This window comes from Schistocerca gregaria, chromosome 3 (genome assembly GCF_023897955.1).
Source record: "Schistocerca gregaria isolate iqSchGreg1 chromosome 3, iqSchGreg1.2, whole genome shotgun sequence".
NCBI lineage: Eukaryota > Metazoa > Arthropoda > Insecta > Orthoptera > Acrididae > Schistocerca > Schistocerca gregaria.
The window spans coordinates 135,694,156-135,713,231 of NC_064922.1; the positions used below are offsets into that span (position 1 = coordinate 135,694,156).

Below are 19,076 nucleotides of genomic sequence, written 5' to 3' on the forward strand. Positions count from 1 at the left end.
CTTCTCCCAAATCCTATTCAATATCTCCTCATTAGTTATGTGATCTACCCACCTAATCTTCAGTATTCTTCTGTAGCACCACATTTCAAAAGCTTCTATTCTCTTCTTGTCCAAGCTATTTATCGTCCATGTTTCACTTCCATACATGGCTACACTCCCTACAAATACTTTCAGAAACGACTTCCTAACACTTAAATCTATATTCGATATTAACAAATTTCTCTTCTTCAGAAACGCTTTCATCGCCATCGCCAGTCTACATTTTATATCCTCTCTACTTCAACCATCACCAGTTATTTTGCTCCCAAAATAGCAAAACCCCTTTACTACTTTAAGTGTCTCATTTCCTAATCTAATTCCCTCAGCATCACCCGACTTCATTCGACTACATTCCATTATCCTCGTTTTGCTTTTGTTGATGTTCATCTTATATTCTCCTTTCAAGACACTGACCATTCCGTTCAACTGCTCTTCCAAGTCCTTTGTTGTCTCTGACACAATTACAATGTCATCGGCGAACCTCAAAGTTTTTATTTCTTCTCCATGGATTTTAATACCTACTCCGAATTTTTCTTTTGTTTCCTTTACTGCTTGTTCAATATACAGATTGAATAACATCGGGGAGAGGCTACAACCTTGTCTCACTCCCTTCCCAACTACTGCTCTCCTTTCACGCCCCTCAACTCTTATGATTTCCATTTGGTTTCTGTACAAATTGTAAATAGACTTTCGTTCCCTTTATTTTACCCCTGCCACCTTCAGAATCCGAAACAGAGTATTCCAGTCAACATTGTCAAAAGCTTTCTCTAAGTCTACGAATGCTAGAAATGTAGGTTTGCCTTTCCTTAATCTAGCTTCCAAGATAAGTCGTAAGGTCAGTATTGCCTCACATGTTCCAATATTTCTACGGAATCCTAACTGATCTTCCCCGAGGTCGGATCCTACCAGTTTTTCCATTCGTCTGTAAAGAATTCGCATTAGTACTATGCAGCTGTGACTTGTTAAACTGATAGTTCAGTAATTTTCACATCTGTCAACACCTGCTCTCTTTGGGATCGGAAGTATTATATTCTTCTTGAAGTCAGAGGGTATTTCACCTGTCTCATACATCTTACTCACCAGATGGTAGAGTTTTGTCAGGACTGGCTCTCCCAAGGCTGTCAGTAGTTCTAATGGAATGTTATCTACTCCCGGGGTCTTGTTCCGACTCAGGTCTTTCAGTGCTCTGTCAAACTCTTCATGCAGTATCATATCTCCCATTTCATCTTCATATACATCCTCTTACAATTCCATAATATTGTCCTCAAATGCATCACCCTTGTATAGACCCTCTATATACTCCTTCCACATTTCTGCTTTCCCTTCTTTGCTTAGAACTGGGTTGCCATCTGAGCTCTTGATACTCATGCAAGTGGTTCTCTTTTCTCCAAAGGTCTCTTCAATTTTCCTGTAGGCACTATCTATCTTACCCCTAGTAAGATAAGCCTCTACATCCTTACATTTGTCCTCTAGCCATCCCTGCTTAGCCATTTTGCACTTCCTGTCGATCTCATTTTTGAGACATTTGTATTCCTTTTTGCCTGCCTCATTTACTGCATTTTTATATTTTCTCCTTTCATCAATTAAATTCAATATTTCTTCTGTTACCCAAGGATTTCTGCTAGCCCTTGTCTTTTTACCTACTTGATCCTCTGCTGCCTTCACTACATCATCCATCAAACCTACCCATTCTTCTTCTACTGTATTTCTTTCCCCGATGCCTGTCAGTTGTTCCCTTATGCTCTCCCTGAAACTCTGTACAACCTCTGGTTTAGTCAGTTTATCCAGGTCCCATCTCCTTAAATTCCCACCTTTTCACAGTTTTTTCAGTTTTAATCTACCGTTCATAACAAATAGATTGTGGTCCGAGTCCACATCTGCCCCTGGAAATGTCTTACAATTTAAAACCTGGTTCCTAAATCTATATAATCTATCTGAAACCTGTCAGTATCTCCAAGCTTCTTCCATGTATACAACCTTCTTTTATGATTCTTGAACCATGTGTTAGCTATGATTAAGTTGTGCTCTGTGCAAAATTCTACCAGGAGGCTTCCTCTTTCATTTCTTTCCCCCATTGCATATTCACCTACTACGTTTCTGTCTCACCCTTTTCCTACTACTGAATTCCAGGCACCCATGACTATTAAATTTTCGTCTCCCTTCACTATCTGAATAATTTCTTTTATTTCATCATACATTTCTTCAATTTCTTCGTTATGTGCGGAGCTAGTTGGCATATAAACTTGTACTACTGGAGTAGGTGTGGGCTTCGTGTCTACCTTGGCCACAATAATGCGTTCACTATGCTGTTTGTAGTAGCTTACCCGCACTTCTATTTTTTTTTATTCATTATTAAATCTACTCCTGCATTACCCCTATTTGATTTTGTATTTATAAGCCTGTATTCGCCGGACCAAAAGTCTTGTTCCTCCTGCCAACCGAACTTCACTAATTCCCACTATATCTAACTTTAACCTATCCATTTCCCTTTCTAAATTTTCTAACCTACCTGTCCGATTAAGGGATCTGACATTCCACACTTCGATCCGTAGAATGCCAGTTTTCTTTCTCCTGATAACGACGTCCTCTTGAGTAGTCCCCGCGCGGAGATCCGAATGGGGGACTATTTTACCTCTGGAATATTTTACCCAAGAGGACGCCATCATCATTAAACATACAGTAGAGCTGCATGCCCTCAGGAAACATTACAGCTGTAGGTTTCCCCTTGCTTTCAACCGTTTGCAATACTAGCACGGCAAGGCTGTTTTGGTTAGTGTTACAAGGCTAGATCAGTCAATCATCGAGACTGCAACTACTGAAAAGGCTGCTGCCCCTCTTCAGGAACCAAACGTTTGTCTGGCCTCTCAACAGATACCCCTCCCTTGTGGTTGCACCTACGGCACATCTATCTGTATCACTGAGGTATGCAAGCCTCCCCACCAATGGCAAGGTCCATGGTGCATGGGGGTGAGGGGACCTTCAAGCTATTTCCCTATTATTCCACTCTCTAACAGTGCATGGGAAAAATGAACACTTAAATATTTCTGTGTGAGCTCCTCTGGTATATCTGTTTTATGACAATGATTATTCCTCCCTATGTAGCTGGACTGCAACAAAATACTTTTGCATTCGGAGGAGACTATTGGTGATTCATGATAAGATCCTGCTACAATGGAAAGTGCCTTTGTTTTAATGTCTGCCACCCCAATTCACATAGAATATCCGTTGCTCTCTCATCCCTATTTTGCAATATTACAAAATAAGCTGCCCTCCTTTGAAATTTTTTCATGTCCTCCATCAATCATATTTGATATGGATCTTACACCATGCAGCAATACTTCAGAAGATGATGAAAAAGTGTGGTGTAGATCACCCCTTTTATATCCGTGTTGCATTTTCTAAGCATTCTGCCAATAAATCACTGTCTCTGGTTTGCTTTCCCCACATTATCTATGTGATTGTTGTAAATTAAGTTTTTCGTTACTGAAATCCCTAGTTATTTAGTTGAATTCACTACCTTCAGATTTGTGGGATTTATCATGTAACTAATGTATTCAGTTAATAGAAGTTTTGTGAATGCAGCTATTGAGTGGGTTACCAGTTCTGTGGACTGTTGCACGATTCAACTATTGCTCTGACATATGGTCACTTAAGAAACAAATAAATACATAACATTACATGATATCTAACAGAATTTACTATCAGTAAATATTAGGATGTTAAAAATGATCAACAACAATAAGCTCAAGGACAACTGTCAGAAAACTAAACGGTTCTTAAATTCTATGCGGAGCTAGCGGTAGCATTTTGCAAGGTGCATATGCACCGACACAATTTTATAGCAATAGGTCATCATGAACTGAACTGCTGTATGACAATTCAGTAGGCCTACATCATCTGGCAGCAGCTGCCCTTCACAACAAAAAGTATACACAAACACATATATATATATATATATATTATCTTACCACTATCGTATGGGCGTTTTAGTGCAGGACTTGATGAAGACATGTCCAATAACGTGATTACTTGCTGGAACCACAAAATGTTCTGACGACCACCTGAGCAATGTTTATTGTAAACATAATTTTTTGAAGTCGTTTCTCTTACTTCTCACAACACATTTTACAGCTCTGTCCGGATGAATGCACAAAGATCCGTATTGTTTGATGCTTTACTTGAGAGAAACACATCACTTACATTGTATGCTGTTCCATTTGATCAACGTAACCCTACGTCCCAAACCATTAAAACCTGGCGCCTATCATTCAACACGCGTCAAACAGTGTTGACAAACTTTACAGCTTTGGACAGCAGCGCATCTTTGGTTAGCAACCAAGTAAATAATTTCGCTGGAGGTAATTTCCGAAGTTATTTAATATTAAATACAGAATATTGAGGGAATTACAACTGGTATGAGTGTGATTATTGTGTCAAAAGCCAACGTATACATAATCTTATTAGTTAGTGGTACACTAGATATGAACATTGTGTCTATCGGGGCGGGGGGAGGGGGAAGCGAGGTGGTACCTCCCTCGATATACAGTTGCACTTTCACGAGTCACAGGGTGCAGAATAGTGATGGGCTAAACTGCGATTTTCCGATATCAGTGATTTCTGTGACTGCTACTTTTCAGTATCTGCTATTCTTAACTGTGATTTGTCGCAGTTAAGGAATGTAGGTCGCGTATCCCTCCACCACTGCTATTTCTGCTACTTTCGCGATTTCTGTGACTTCTGCGATTTTTGTGACTTGTGCTACTTCTGCGATTTCTGTGACTTCTGCGATTTCTGTGACTTCTGCGATTTATGCGACTTACCACCGTATGAAAAAGCTACATTTGCCCACACAGAAAATTGCATCTCAACAAATCTGTCATTGGCAAGTAAGTTTTACGTTTGTTCTTCCGTTGGCTTTAATTATGTATTAAAGAAACAACTGTGAAAATATTAATAGTGTAATTAATATGTAAGTAGCCACACAGTAGCGTAATAGTTCGTGTTTAGAAAATGAATTCTAACATATTGTTATGTTCACAGGTACCCGAACTACATTTCTGTCACTCAGTAAATTGATAACTCAAAATATCATTGTCAAGAGATCTGGAGAAATTGCCACTGCATCTTTAGACCGTTTTCGTCAGACGAGAGGTTAGTTTCTAAGCGTTTCGATGGACTTAATTACTTCAGTGAGACCGTTCTTGCAAATGTGAAATATACCCCATCGAGTGGCTTTCATTACAGCAAATATTAGCAATCTACTCTGTCAATTGTATTGCTTGTAATTAGTGACAGCGAAAATTGTTTAATAATCCTTGTGATTTTGCAGACACAGTTCTGACTCTTGATTACTGGTTGCTGTACGTATCTATCCATATCATGGCTATTGAGAGAGACTCGTGAAGATTCAAGGCAGCTCTTAGAGGATTTGCAGTTTAAAAGTGACATAATTGTGAAATAAGTGTGCAGATGAGTGATTAAACTGTGTTTTATTGAAGTTGTTATGCGATTTTAAAGGAATAATAAATGTTAAATACAGTGATTGAATAATGAAAATCTCATTTTACACATGTTTAAGCCTTCCTATACCCGTAATTTTCCGCCACATATTTACTGGTAAACACTAGCTGAAGAGTGACATCCCGCCACCGCCGCCCCTCCCCCCTTCTCCACAATCTTGGTGTGACACTGACCTGTAACATAGCCCGAGGTATAGAATATGCATTTTGAGGCTGTTGATATGAAAGTGGGAAGTACAGATCTTCCAGTTAAATCAGGAATAGCTTAAGTGCAGTACCTGAAAGTAACACAGGAAAAGCTTACTTATGTAGTATGTAGTGTCGACTAAAAGTTCGTGTGTGTGAAGCTGCGATGTACAACACCAGGGGCAAAACTTTTATCCCGAGCCTTGAACTGTGCCCGAATAAAAGTGAGGCATTCATATGACTCAATAATGCTGTTTTCATTTCACTACACTTATACCGATGTCTGAGTTCTGCTGTGTTAACATTGCAAAGTCCTGTAGACATGTGGCATATTAACCAAAATTGTCATAGAATGAGATTTTCACTCTGCAGCGGAGTGTGCGCTGATATGAAACTTGCTGGCAGATTAAAACTGTGTGCCCGACCGAGACTCGAACTCGGGACCTTTGCCTTTCGCGGGCAAGTGCTCTACCAACTGAGCTACCGAAGCACGACTCACGTCCGGTACTCACAGCTTTACTTCTGCCAGTATCCGTCTCCTACCTTCCAAACTTTACAGAAGCTCTTCTGCGAAACTTGCAGAACTAGCACTCCTGAAAGAAAGGATACTGCGGAGACATGGCTTAGCCACAGCCTAGGGGATGTTTCCAGAATGAGATTTTCACTCTGCAGCGGAGTGTGCGCTGATATGAAACTTGCTGGCAGATTAAAACTGTGTGCCCGACCGAGACTCGAACTCGGGACCTTTGCCTTTCGCGGGCAAGTGCTCTACCAACTGAGCTACCGAAGCACGACTCACGTCCGGTACTCACAGCTTTACTTCTGCCAGTATCCGTCTCCTACCTTCCAAACTTTACAGAAGCTCTTCTGCGAAACTTGCAGAACTAGCACTCCTGAAAGAAAGGATACTGCGGAGACATGGCTTAGCCACAGCCTAGGGGATGTTTCCAGAATGAGATTTTCACTCTGCAGCGGAGTGTGCGCTGATATGAAATTTGCTGGCAGATTAAAACTGTGTGCCCGACCGAGACTCGAACTCGGGACCTTTGCCTTTCGCGGGCAAGTGCTCTACCAACTGAGCTACCGAAGCACGACTCACGTCCGGTACTCACAGCTTTACTTCTGCCAGTATCCGTCTCCTACCTTCCAAACTTTACAGAAGCTCTTCTGCGAAACTTGCAGAACTAGCACTCCTGAAAGAAAGGATACTGCGGAGACATGGCTTAGCCACAGCCTAGGGGATGTTTCCAGAATGAGATTTTCACTCTGCAGCGGAGTGTGCGCTGATATGAAACTTGCTGGCAGATTAAAACTGTGTGCCCGACCGAGACTCGAACTCGGGACCTTTGCCTTTCGCGGGCAAGTGCTCTACCAACTGAGCTACCGAAGCACGACTCACGTCCGGTACTCACAGCTTTACTTCTGCCAGTATCCGTCTCCTACCTTCCAAACTTTACAGAAGCTCTTCTGCGAAACTTGCAGAACTAGCACTCCTGAAAGAAAGGATACTGCGGAGACATGGCTTAGCCACAGCCTAGGGGATGTTTCCAGAATGAGATTTTCACTCTGCAGCGGAGTGTGCGCTGATATGAAACTTGCTGGCAGATTAAAACTGTGTGCCCGACCGAGACTCGAACTCGGGACCTTTGCCTTTCGCGGGCAAGTGCTCTACCAACTGAGCTACCGAAGCACGACTCACGTCCGGTACTCACAGCTTTACTTCTGCCAGTATCCGTCTCCTACCTTCCAAACTTTACAGAAGCTCTTCTGCGAAACTGGCAGAAGTAAAGCTGTGAGTACCGGACGTGAGTCGTGCTTCGGTAGCTCAGTTGGTAGAGCACTTGCCCGCGAAAGGCAAAGGTCCCGAGTTCGAGTCTCGGTCGGGCACACAGTTTTAATCTGCCAGCAAATTTCATATCAGCGCACACTCCGCTGCAGAGTGAAAATCTCATTCTGGAAACATCCCCTAGGCTGTGGCTAAGCCATGTCTCCGCAGTATCCTTTCTTTCAGGAGTGCTAGTTCTGCATGTTTCGCAGAAGAGCTTCTGTAAAGTTTGGAAGGTAGGAGACGGATACTGGCAGAAGTAAAGCTGTGAGTACCGGACGTGAGTCGTGCTTCGGTAGCTCAGTTGGTAGAGCACTTGCCCGCGAAAGGCAAAGGTCCCGAGTTCGAGTCTCGGTCGGGCACACAGTTTTAATCTGCCAGCAAGTTTCATATCAGCGCACACTCCGCTGCAGAGTGAAAATCTCATTCTGGAAACATCCCCTAGGCTGTGGCTAAGCCATGTCTCCGCAGTATCCTTTCTTTCAGGAGTGCTAGTTCTGCAAGTTTCGCAGAAGAGCTTCTGTAAAGTTTGGAAGGTAGGAGACGGATACTGGCAGAAGTAAAGCTGTGAGTACCGGACGTGAGTCGTGCTTCGGTAGCTCAGTTGGTAGAGCACTTGCCCGCGAAAGGCAAAGGTCCCGAGTTCGAGTCTCGGTCGGGCACACAGTTTTAATCTGCCAGCAAGTTTCATATCAGCGCACACTCCGCTGCAGAGTGAAAATCTCATTCTGGAAACATCCCCTAGGCTGTGGCTAAGCCATGTCTCCGCAGTATCCTTTCTTTCAGGAGTGCTAGTTCTGCAAGTTTCGCAGAAGAGCTTCTGTAAAGTTTGGAAGGTAGGAGACGGATACTGGCAGAAGTAAAGCTGTGAGTACCGGACGTGAGTCGTGCTTCGGTAGCTCAGTTGGTAGAGCACTTGCCCGCGAAAGGCAAAGGTCCCGAGTTCGAGTCTCGGTCGGGCACACAGTTTTAATCTGCCAGCAAATTTCATATCAGCGCACACTCCGCTGCAGAGTGAAAATCTCATTCTGGAAACATCCCCTAGGCTGTGGCTAAGCCATGTCTCCGCAGTATCCTTTCTTTCAGGAGTGCTAGTTCTGCAAGTTTCGCAGAAGAGCTTCTGTAAAGTTTGGAAGGTAGGAGACGGATACTGGCAGAAGTAAAGCTGTGAGTACCGGACGTGAGTCGTGCTTCGGTAGCTCAGTTGGTAGAGCACTTGCCCGCGAAAGGCAAAGGTCCCGAGTTCGAGTCTCGGTCGGGCACACAGTTTTAATCTGCCAGCAAGTTTCATATCAGCGCACACTCCGCTGCAGAGTGAAAATCTCATTCTGGAAACATCCCCTAGGCTGTGGCTAAGCCATGTCTCCGCAGTATCCTTTCTTTCAGGAGTGCTAGTTCTGCAAGTTTCGCAGAAGAGCTTCTGTAAAGTTTGGAAGGTAGGAGACGGATACTGGCAGAAGTAAAGCTGTGAGTACCGGACGTGAGTCGTGCTTCGGTAGCTCAGTTGGTAGAGCACTTGCCCGCGAAAGGCAAAGGTCCCGAGTTCGAGTCTCGGTCGGGCACACAGTTTTAATCTGCCAGCAAGTTTCATATCAGCGCACACTCCGCTGCAGAGTGAAAATCTCATTCTGGAAACATCCCCTAGGCTGTGGCTAAGCCATGTCTCCGCAGTATCCTTTCTTTCAGGAGTGCTAGTTCTGCAAGTTTCGCAGAAGAGCTTCTGTAAAGTTTGGAAGGTAGGAGACGGATACTGGCAGAAGTAAAGCTGTGAGTACCGGACGTGAGTCGTGCTTCGGTAGCTCAGTTGGTAGAGCACTTGCCCGCGAAAGGCAAAGGTCCCGAGTTCGAGTCTCGGTCGGGCACACAGTTTTAATCTGCCAGCAAATTTCATATCAGCGCACACTCCGCTGCAGAGTGAAAATCTCATTCTGGAAACATCCCCTAGGCTGTGGCTAAGCCATGTCTCCGCAGTATCCTTTCTTTCAGGAGTGCTAGTTCTGCAAGTTTCGCAGAAGAGCTTCTGTAAAGTTTGGAAGGTAGGAGACGGATACTGGCAGAAGTAAAGCTGTGAGTACCGGACGTGAGTCGTGCTTCGGTAGCTCAGTTGGTAGAGCACTTGCCCGCGAAAGGCAAAGGTCCCGAGTTCGAGTCTCGGTCGGGCACACAGTTTTAATCTGCCAGCAAGTTTCATATCAGCGCACACTCCGCTGCAGAGTGAAAATCTCATTCTGGAAACATCCCCCAGGCTGTGGCTAAGCCATGTCTCCGCAGTATCCTTTCTTTCAGGAGTGCTAGTTCTGCAAGTTTCGCAGAAGAGCTTCTGTAAAGTTTGGAAGGTAGGAGACGGATACTGGCAGAAGTAAAGCTGTGAGTACCGGACGTGAGTCGTGCTTCGGTAGCTCAGTTGGTAGAGCACTTGCCCGCGAAAGGCAAAGGTCCCGAGTTCGAGTCTCGGTCGGGCACACAGTTTTAATCTGCCAGCAAGTTTCATATCAGCGCACACTCCGCTGCAGAGTGAAAATCTCATTCTGGAAACATCCCCTAGGCTGTGGCTAAGCCATGTCTCCGCAGTATCCTTTCTTTCAGGAGTGCTAGTTCTGCAAGTTTCGCAGAAGAGCTTCTGTAAAGTTTGGAAGGTAGGAGACGGATACTGGCAGAAGTAAAGCTGTGAGTACCGGACGTGAGTCGTGCTTCGGTAGCTCAGTTGGTAGAGCACTTGCCCGCGAAAGGCAAAGGTCCCGAGTTCGAGTCTCGGTCGGGCACACAGTTTTAATCTGCCAGCAAATTTCATATCAGCGCACACTCCGCTGCAGAGTGAAAATCTCATTCTGGAAACATCCCCTAGGCTGTGGCTAAGCCATGTCTCCGCAGTATCCTTTCTTTCAGGAGTGCTAGTTCTGCAAGTTTCGCAGAAGAGCTTCTGTAAAGTTTGGAAGGTAGGAGACGGATACTGGCAGAAGTAAAGCTGTGAGTACCGGACGTGAGTCGTGCTTCGGTAGCTCAGTTGGTAGAGCACTTGCCCGCGAAAGGCAAAGGTCCCGAGTTCGAGTCTCGGTCGGGCACACAGTTTTAATCTGCCAGCAAGTTTCATATCAGCGCACACTCCGCTGCAGAGTGAAAATCTCATTCTGGAAACATCCCCTAGGCTGTGGCTAAGCCATGTCTCCGCAGTATCCTTTCTTTCAGGAGTGCTAGTTCTGCAAGTTTCGCAGAAGAGCTTCTGTAAAGTTTGGAAGGTAGGAGACGGATACTGGCAGAAGTAAAGCTGTGAGTACCGGACGTGAGTCGTGCTTCGGTAGCTCAGTTGGTAGAGCACTTGCCCGCGAAAGGCAAAGGTCCCGAGTTCGAGTCTCGGTCGGGCACACAGTTTTAATCTGCCAGCAAGTTTCAAAATTGTCATATTGGAAGCAGAATCACATTTGTTACGTTACTTGATATTTTCAGGAGAAAAAGGCAATGTTGCTTCTTATTAATATAATACATTTAGAGTCACAGCTGTGTTTGACCAATCATAACTGATGCTGAATGTGCATGTCGTCATATAATGTGAAGGGCTTATTTCAATAGTGGTACAAGTCCATTACCTCCACTTTTCTGTCTATAATGCTTCTGAAATTAATGATCCAAACAAACATTAATAAAGGTTAATTTCTAGCAAGAAGCTAGATGCTTAAATATTTCTGGTATCTCAACTGTAGATTTTTCAGCGCTCATTTAACTTTACGACTCCGTATCTCAAAATGAACAAAAATGGACTTATACCACTAATGAAATAAGTCCTTCATACGCACACACAGCACACCGATCTCGTGAGGCACAAGGCTCTTATAACGAAGTATGTACGTCGTTCAACAGATGACACTAGGAAAAGAATGTTAACTGCGGTTTTTAGTTGCTACTTGTGACTCTTAGTTGCGATTTGTCACGGAAATCGCAGTTTGATTTGGTAGCGAATAGCATAGTATGAGCTTTGCTCAACAGATGGCACTGCTAACTGCGCTTTTTAGTTGCTACTTGCGACTCTTAGTTGCTACTTGTCACAGAAATCGCAGTTAGACTCGATAGCGTGTCGCAGAGATGAGTGTAGTACAAACTTTGCCTAACATATGGCACTGTTGACTGCGCGTTTTAGTTGCTACTTGCGACTCTTAGTTGCGATTTGTCACTGAAATCGCAGAAAGCAGTATAGAATTCGTCCAACAGATGGCTCACGGCGTTTATTGTGAAATGCTACTTGCGACTGCTAACTGTGACTGAAATCGCAGTTAGATTTTGTGAAGTTGTTACTGTGATATCTGTGACTTCTCAATCACTGTGATTTCTTACAGATACGCGATTTCCTGCCCAACTCTAGTACAGAACCTCTTGTGTGCTTGAGTATGGAAGAAGATAAGTCGACAAAATCTGGAGCAAAGCGTACGTTAGAATGGAATGAAGATCTAAAGGAGAATAGACTAGCGACCACCGCTCAACATGACACAAGAAACTAGAGAGGTAACGAACTAGACGTCGTTCAAGCGCAGATATGAGTGGCATTTATCGTTTATTTAAAGATCCATGTTCCCTTTCTCGCACGGAGACGTTAGTGCAGTCGTCGGGTATTAACTCAGCTAGAGAACAACGTTTACTAGGAGAACAGTCTGCACAGAGGCATGCATTCTCACTCGTCCAATTGTAAATACAATCTATGACCAAAAGGTATCAGACTGATGGAGTTCGCTCTTTTTATGTTTTTGTCGAAGAAATAAATGGGAATGCCGCTAAGTACCATCCCCTGGCTCTGGGGAATTGTTCATCTCACACTCCGATTATAAAGATGGAATCATACGTCACTAGGTCGTTAGGGAGAATAGAATTCGAATTGATCTGCCTACAGCAGTGTCCCTCGACAAACATGCATTCTCAAGTTTTCATCACAGTTCTTATTAACCGATCATTTTTCAATATACAATATGTGATGTGCAGTTAAGCCTTTCATTCTACACCTCGTTCATTCTGCTCGTCAAACAGTGTTTATGTTGTCTACGATTTGGTCACTTAAACATTCGGTGCCGACCAGAAGTCCATTGTAATACATGTGTAGGTAACACTGAGGCAACTCTGTGTACAGGCTAAACTATTTGTGTCCATTGCAAAGGAGATCACATGTCAACATATAAATCTCGTCCAATGTACCTGAAACAGCAGGAGGTTAAAAAGACTTCAGCTATCAACAACAATTCTTTCAAGGAAGCTGAGGAATATGTAAATCACAGACAATATGCTACAGTTGCAAGAAATCTCAGTGAGAGCAAACTGGACAGGGAGAAGAAACTTCCTCGCCCCCTAAACCTCTCATCACAGATTCATGACAATTGTTCATCCTAATAGACCAAAACCTTTATAGCCCTTACCATCTCCAATAATCAGACACTTGTGGCGAAGTTCCTGAAGGGGAGGACAAGAACATAGAGTCTATAACATTAAATTTAATAACACAGTTAACCGCTTCTAATAACGACAGTGTAGAGCATGCAGGCATGTGCAATATGGTATTATCAATTTTTATACAGGAAATAGAATATGGACCAGGAACAGACACAAGCATCTTCTCATTTCAAGATGGTCCTTAATATATTACAGTGTAAGAACAGCTATCTCGGACAGGGAAACCCTGGAAAAGGAGCTGAATAACTATATTGTCATTGCGGCTCTTCATGAAACGCAAATTCATTTCAAAGGATTCAATTTATTAAGGTCAAAAGACCAAATGGTAAAGGAGGAGTGGCACTATTAATTAAGGACATCATCAGATAAACTAAATCCACTTAAAGTTTAGCAACCTGGTATTTCAAGTGGCAGGTGCAGAAATAGAAACAACGAATGGCAACTTCTGTATTATGTCCATTTATAAATCACCACCGTCTGTAGCTAGTAGCAGTTCCTGGCACCAATCGTTCACTCAACTCCATCCTCTCCTCCTTATCTGTGGAGATTCTGACTCTCTTCACAGTGCCTGGGGAATGATGTCAGTGACCCAGAAGTCTCTTTAATGCAATGAAAGATCTTGATTTGGTGATTCTGAAGGAAAGATCTACAATAATGTTACCTTCCCCTAAGTCTTGTGTCACCTGATTTCTACACAATTTTGAAGTGGGAGATCTTAAGGTATTCTATGGGAACAGACCATTTCCCCATTAAGATAGTACTGGGCCTAGAAATAAGTATAAGAAGGAGATACTATTCAAACAACCCATGGAAAACAAAGGACCCTTTCTGGGAAAATATCAAAAAACTAGGCAGCAGTTCTCATGAAGCGAAATCAGACATAGGCGAAAGGGAAGCTTATACTGCACTTCTGTCAGCTATAGATCTAGCAGGTAGCATCTCAGTAGCTCAGTGGTAAACAGATTTACTCTGCAAAACATTGTGCTTTCTGATGGGACTCTGAATGTTCCACAGCTGTGACTGAACGAAGTTAGTCTTATCTAAATACTGTAATGAATAGTCATTGCAGCGACTTGTAGAATACTGAAGAATAGATGTGAATATTAGGAGATTCCTGAAGAAAAGAAAAAGAAGGCTTGGATCAACTACTGTAATATACTGAATAAGGTCTCTTAACATTTCAGAGGTCTGGAGGACAATCCCATATCTAAAACATTCTAATGCCGTCTCTTCTTCAATGGTGGATCCTGTGCAGTCAGAGGAATTTGTGTCAAATGTGCTCTGAAATTATCATGGCTATTTCAAAAGAAACAGAATATATATACCTCACCAGGAATTCATTATGCCCACACTGATATGATAAAAATTCTTCCACCAGAAGCTTTGGGACTACTTTTTTATATTCAATGAAATATGGAGAAGAGAGGAACTTATGGAGGAATGGACTACACAAATTATCATGCCTATACTGAAACCATGGATATAGAACTAGTTGCATTATCTTCTTGCACTAAGAAAACTCTTGAAAGACTTACCAAAAATCTTCTTGAGATGTGGCTGGAAACTATTCAACTACTATAACAATCACAATCTGGATTTATTAGAGATAGAGGGACATTGGAAAACATAACAATTTCGTGCAACGACATTCTCTCAGCTCTCCAAGAAAAGAAGTTCTTAACATCACTGTTTTCAAATGTGACATCAGCTCATGATAATGTCCAGGTCTCCATCCTATTAGGAAAATTGAAGCAAATAGATCTTTCTGATCAGTTGGGTGTATAGCATTAGTACTTTTCTCACAAAGAGAACGATTTACATCAAATATCGGAAACAATTTATAGACCCTCTGGTTCTATTCCAAGGCTTAATCTCAAGAAGCCTTCCTAAAACCCTTATTGTTGTTGTTGTTGTGGTGTTCAGTCCTGAGACTGGTTTGATGCAGCTCTCCATGCTACTCTATCCTGTGCAAGCTTCTTCATCTCCCAGTACTTACTGCAACCTACTTCCTTCTCAATCTGCTTAGTGTATTCATCTCTTGGTCTCCCTCTATGGTTTTTACCCTCTACACTGCCCTCCAAAGCTAAATTTGTGATCCCTTGATGCCTCAGAACATGTCCTACCAACCGGTCCCTTTTTCTTCTCAAGTTGTGCCACAAACTCCTCTTCTTCCCAATTCTATTCAATACCTCCTCATTAGTTATGTGATCTACCCATCTAATCTTCAGCATTCTTCTGTAGCACCACATTTCGAAAGCTTATATTCTCTTCTTGTCCAAACTATTTAACGTCCATGTTTCACTTTCATACATGGCTACACTCCACACAAATACCTTTAGAAACTACTTCCTGACACTTAAATCTATACTCGATGTTAACAAATTTCTCTTCTTCAGAAACGCTTTCCTTGCCATTGCCAGTCTACATTTTGTATTGTCTCTACTTCGACCATCATCAGTTATTTTGCTCCCCAAATAGCAAAACTCCTTTACTACTTTAAGTGTCTCATTTCCTAATCTAATTCCCTCAGCATCACCTGACTTAATTCGACTACATTCCATTATCCTCGTTTTGCTTTTGGCGATGTTCATCTTATATCCTTCTTTCAAGACACTGTCCATTCCATTCAACTGCTCTTCCAAGTCCTTTGCTGTCCCTGACAGAATTACAATGTCACCGGCGAACCACAAAGTTTTTATTTCTTCTCCATGGATTTTAATACCTACTTCGAATTTTTCTTTTGTTTTCTTTACTGCTTGCTCAATATACAGATTGAATAACATTGGGGAGAGGCTACAACCCTGTCTCACTCCCTTCACAACCGCTGCTTCCCTTTCATGTCCCTCGACTCTTATAACTGCCATCTTGTTTCTGTACAAATTGTAAATAGCCTTTCACTCCATGTATTTTACCACTGCCACCTTTATAATTTGAGAGTATTCCAGTCAACATTGTCTAAACCTTCCTCTAAGTCTACAAATGCTATTAAGTTAGATTTGCCTTTCCTTAATCTTTCTTCTAAGATAAGTCGTAAGGTCAGTATTGCCTCACGTGTTCCAATATTTCTACGGAATCCAAACTGATCTTCCCCAAGGTTGGCTCCTACTAGTTTTTCCATTCGTCTGTAAAGAATTCGCGTTAGTATTTTGCAGCTGTGGCTTATTAAAGTGATAGTTCATTAATTTTCACATCTGTCAACACCTGCTTTCTTTGAGATTGGAATTATTATATTCTTCTTGAAGTTTGAGGGTATTTCGCCTGTCTCATACATCTTGCTCACCAGATGGTACATAATTATTCTAGTGATTCTGAAGAAATTATTGCTTGAACTGTTCACATACTGCAGTACACTGACAATACATGCTCATATTCATCTGGTTAAATGGAGGATTCTGCAATCGGTAAGCTGATGGGGGCAATAGCAAGAGTAGAGGATTGGTTATATGCAAATGGCCTTGATATTTATGTTTTTAAGTCTTCAGTTATTATATTTTCAAGACGATATTTGCATCATGATGATATTCACTCAAGGAACTATTCATTCCAAGTTAAATCGTCAGCCACATTCTTGGGAATGTGGTTCAGTTCAAGACTCAGTTGGATTCCTAACGTTAATTCCATTGTAAAGTGGCTTTAATTTCGCACCTTACAAGCATTCATCTACATACTTTGTCGTGATCTACAACCACAGTTAGGTATCATTTGATGGGTTGTACATAGCATATATGAATATTTAAAGAAGGCTGACATTGTCACATACACCTTGTAAATATTTTTTAATGCTTTTGCATGAAAGGTACGGAGTTTCTTTATTATAAAAATGGAGTAATGAATGATTGCCTATACTAGTAGAGGTTGGAACGCCAGTGGAGATGAAATGGTAGGCAGAACTCAAGTCCTGGGTGGAAAAAAAGCCCGCACAGGTGTGCTGGTCCTGCGTGACTCAGGAAGTGCCAATACAAACAGCCTGGGCGCGCAAACACAATACAGCGGCGGCTGGCCGGTGTTGTAGATAGGCTGGAAGGATTATACTTTGGAAACTACCAAAATTTTGGACGCAGCTGAGAGGAACAAGGAAGCGTCACCTCGGAAATCACGCAGGCTGGGTTATTTCCGCGGATTTTGACTCAGAAGCGTACCATTGTATGAGTATAGGTATTTCCTTGGAAATATGGGTGGTCGGCTTTTGGAAGATTCTGTAGAGAGGGAGAATATTCCGTGGTTTCGAGAAGAGTTACAAGGGAGGGGGAGCCGAGCTGTGCTAGGAGGCCAGCAGTGTAGAGAAGAGGTCTTCCATTTTTGAGCGCCCGTGTATGATGGTCGCTCAGTATCAGTTTTGTTGGTACAGGCGAACTTGCTGTCTTGTCTCTCAGGGGAGTTTATAGTAAGTCGGTTAGACACTGTACTGTTGCGAACATATACGATTCTGGACTTCGGCTCCATGTTGGAAGTCGGCGTTTAGTATGTAGCATTCAGTAAATGAGAGCACTTCTTCTGCCTGTACTTATGTTGAGACGTTATTTGAACTCCGTCCTTGTTCCTGGGAGTTCGCGTTTCTTGTCTGTAGAACACAGAGAGGAGAAAACAGTATTAAAATATATTAGTCAGAAGACCACCTTCTGCCGTTCTAGTCTTTGAAAGGATTTTATTTTGTGACTGGAGTTCTTCCATCGTCACAGATATGTACGAGAACCATCACTCCGACGAACCAGATGCAGTACATATGGTGATAATTGCTTCGGCTTATTAGGGCTATAAAGCTAAACAACTGTGATCACGCTAGATTGTTTCCACTGAGGTTCCACACCCACGTAGATCATCTTTGAAAGTAGTGTCTTCTAGTGTTTGGTATTTGTGTTAGATTGCGTGGCCATAAAAAGGGGCAGAGTTAGGCAATTGATCAGAAATTTTAGTTAGGAAATATAGAAATTTGTAAGAAAGGGTTGTTTTTAATCTACAATAAATGTGTAATAAGAAACAACATTTATCATTTAATAGTTGCTTTAATCATTCATTTAAGTTCAGGTTGTAATTTATATGTTAAAGATCATCAAGAGATCCTAAGATCTGCTTCAGGGGGTAGTCGGACAGGGCCAAATCATCACTTTAGCATTCAATATTTTTCCATTGAGGACATGCATTTTACACCCGCATGGAGTTGCATCTTGAATATGGCTTACCCTGCCAGGACCTACTTAGAGTCTTCTGATTATAGTCATAAAGTGGTCTGAAACCTTTAAAATTTTCAAAAATTCTATTTTCCCCATTTATAATGTTTAGGTGTTATTGATAGTGATCATCACCTTGTGTGTATAGTTTGCAGTGGTAAAGCCACGTGATAACAGTTAAAATAATATGTGAGTATTTTAATGTATGTCTTTTCAGAGGCGTTGCGCTTCAGCCGGCTGGCTGTAATTTATTGATATTTAGGTTATTTCGTATGTCATTGCGTTTTGCTTGTATTGTAACGACACTGTCCGTTCACGACGTTGCAATTAGTTTAGCTTCTTTGTTGTAGATATTTTATGTTACATGCCCGTTACATAATAAATGTGGGTAGTGCAGACTGTGTACCTTTAAGAAACAACTGTAGCACAACAGAGCACTAGTTGTAACAATATAGAAATGGCAAATACACGGGGTAGTCAAGAAAGCCTATGGGATGAGAAAGGGTTAGCTATGTTAGCAACACAAGGAACTGGTGAGGAGAATAACGATCCAAGGGAATTTTGTGAGGATGATAGACACAGTCAATCCCGTGGTGGGCAATCGCATAGCGAAAATGAGGAACAGAGACACACTGAGGCAATCGTAAAGATATGGGGCTATAATGTAGCGAGTCCAAGTGCACGCAGAACAACTAAGAATTGTGATAGATCGCCATCAGTGACATCGTCACGAGGCAGCGTATCAGGAGCATGTGGTGATGACTTTCTTGAATATCAAGAAATGGAAAGGGAAAAGGGGAAAAGAACACCTAAGAATAGAGGAAGAGAGTCACAATAGGAGAGTGTTGGACATCCTTGCATACCTAAAAGCAATGGGAAGTGAACTGGGAAGGAAAATTCAAAACGTTAGTG

At 42.3% G+C, this 19,076-nt stretch overlaps 1 protein-coding gene and 1 long non-coding RNA gene across 2 annotated transcripts in view; one reads left to right on the forward strand and one right to left on the reverse strand.

The window, feature by feature from the left end:
- The window catches only part of LOC126356068 (probable tyrosyl-DNA phosphodiesterase), a 141,230-nt gene extending 136,888 nt beyond the window's left edge, over nucleotides 1-4,342 (reverse strand). The window contains exon 1 of the mRNA XM_050006767.1: nucleotides 4,008-4,342. Coding sequence (XP_049862724.1) covers nucleotides 4,008-4,050 — 43 coding nt within the window. The 5' untranslated portion in view covers nucleotides 4,051-4,342. The remainder of the gene's footprint in view (nucleotides 1-4,007) is intronic.
- A 300-nt stretch (nucleotides 4,343-4,642) lies between these two features.
- On the forward strand, nucleotides 4,643-5,574 carry LOC126356073 (uncharacterized). Its single transcript, XR_007565575.1, has 3 exons — nucleotides 4,643-4,925; nucleotides 5,080-5,190; nucleotides 5,369-5,574. It is a non-coding gene; the product is annotated as an uncharacterized LOC126356073 (long non-coding RNA).
- Nucleotides 5,575-19,076: the final 13,502 nt, after the last annotated feature.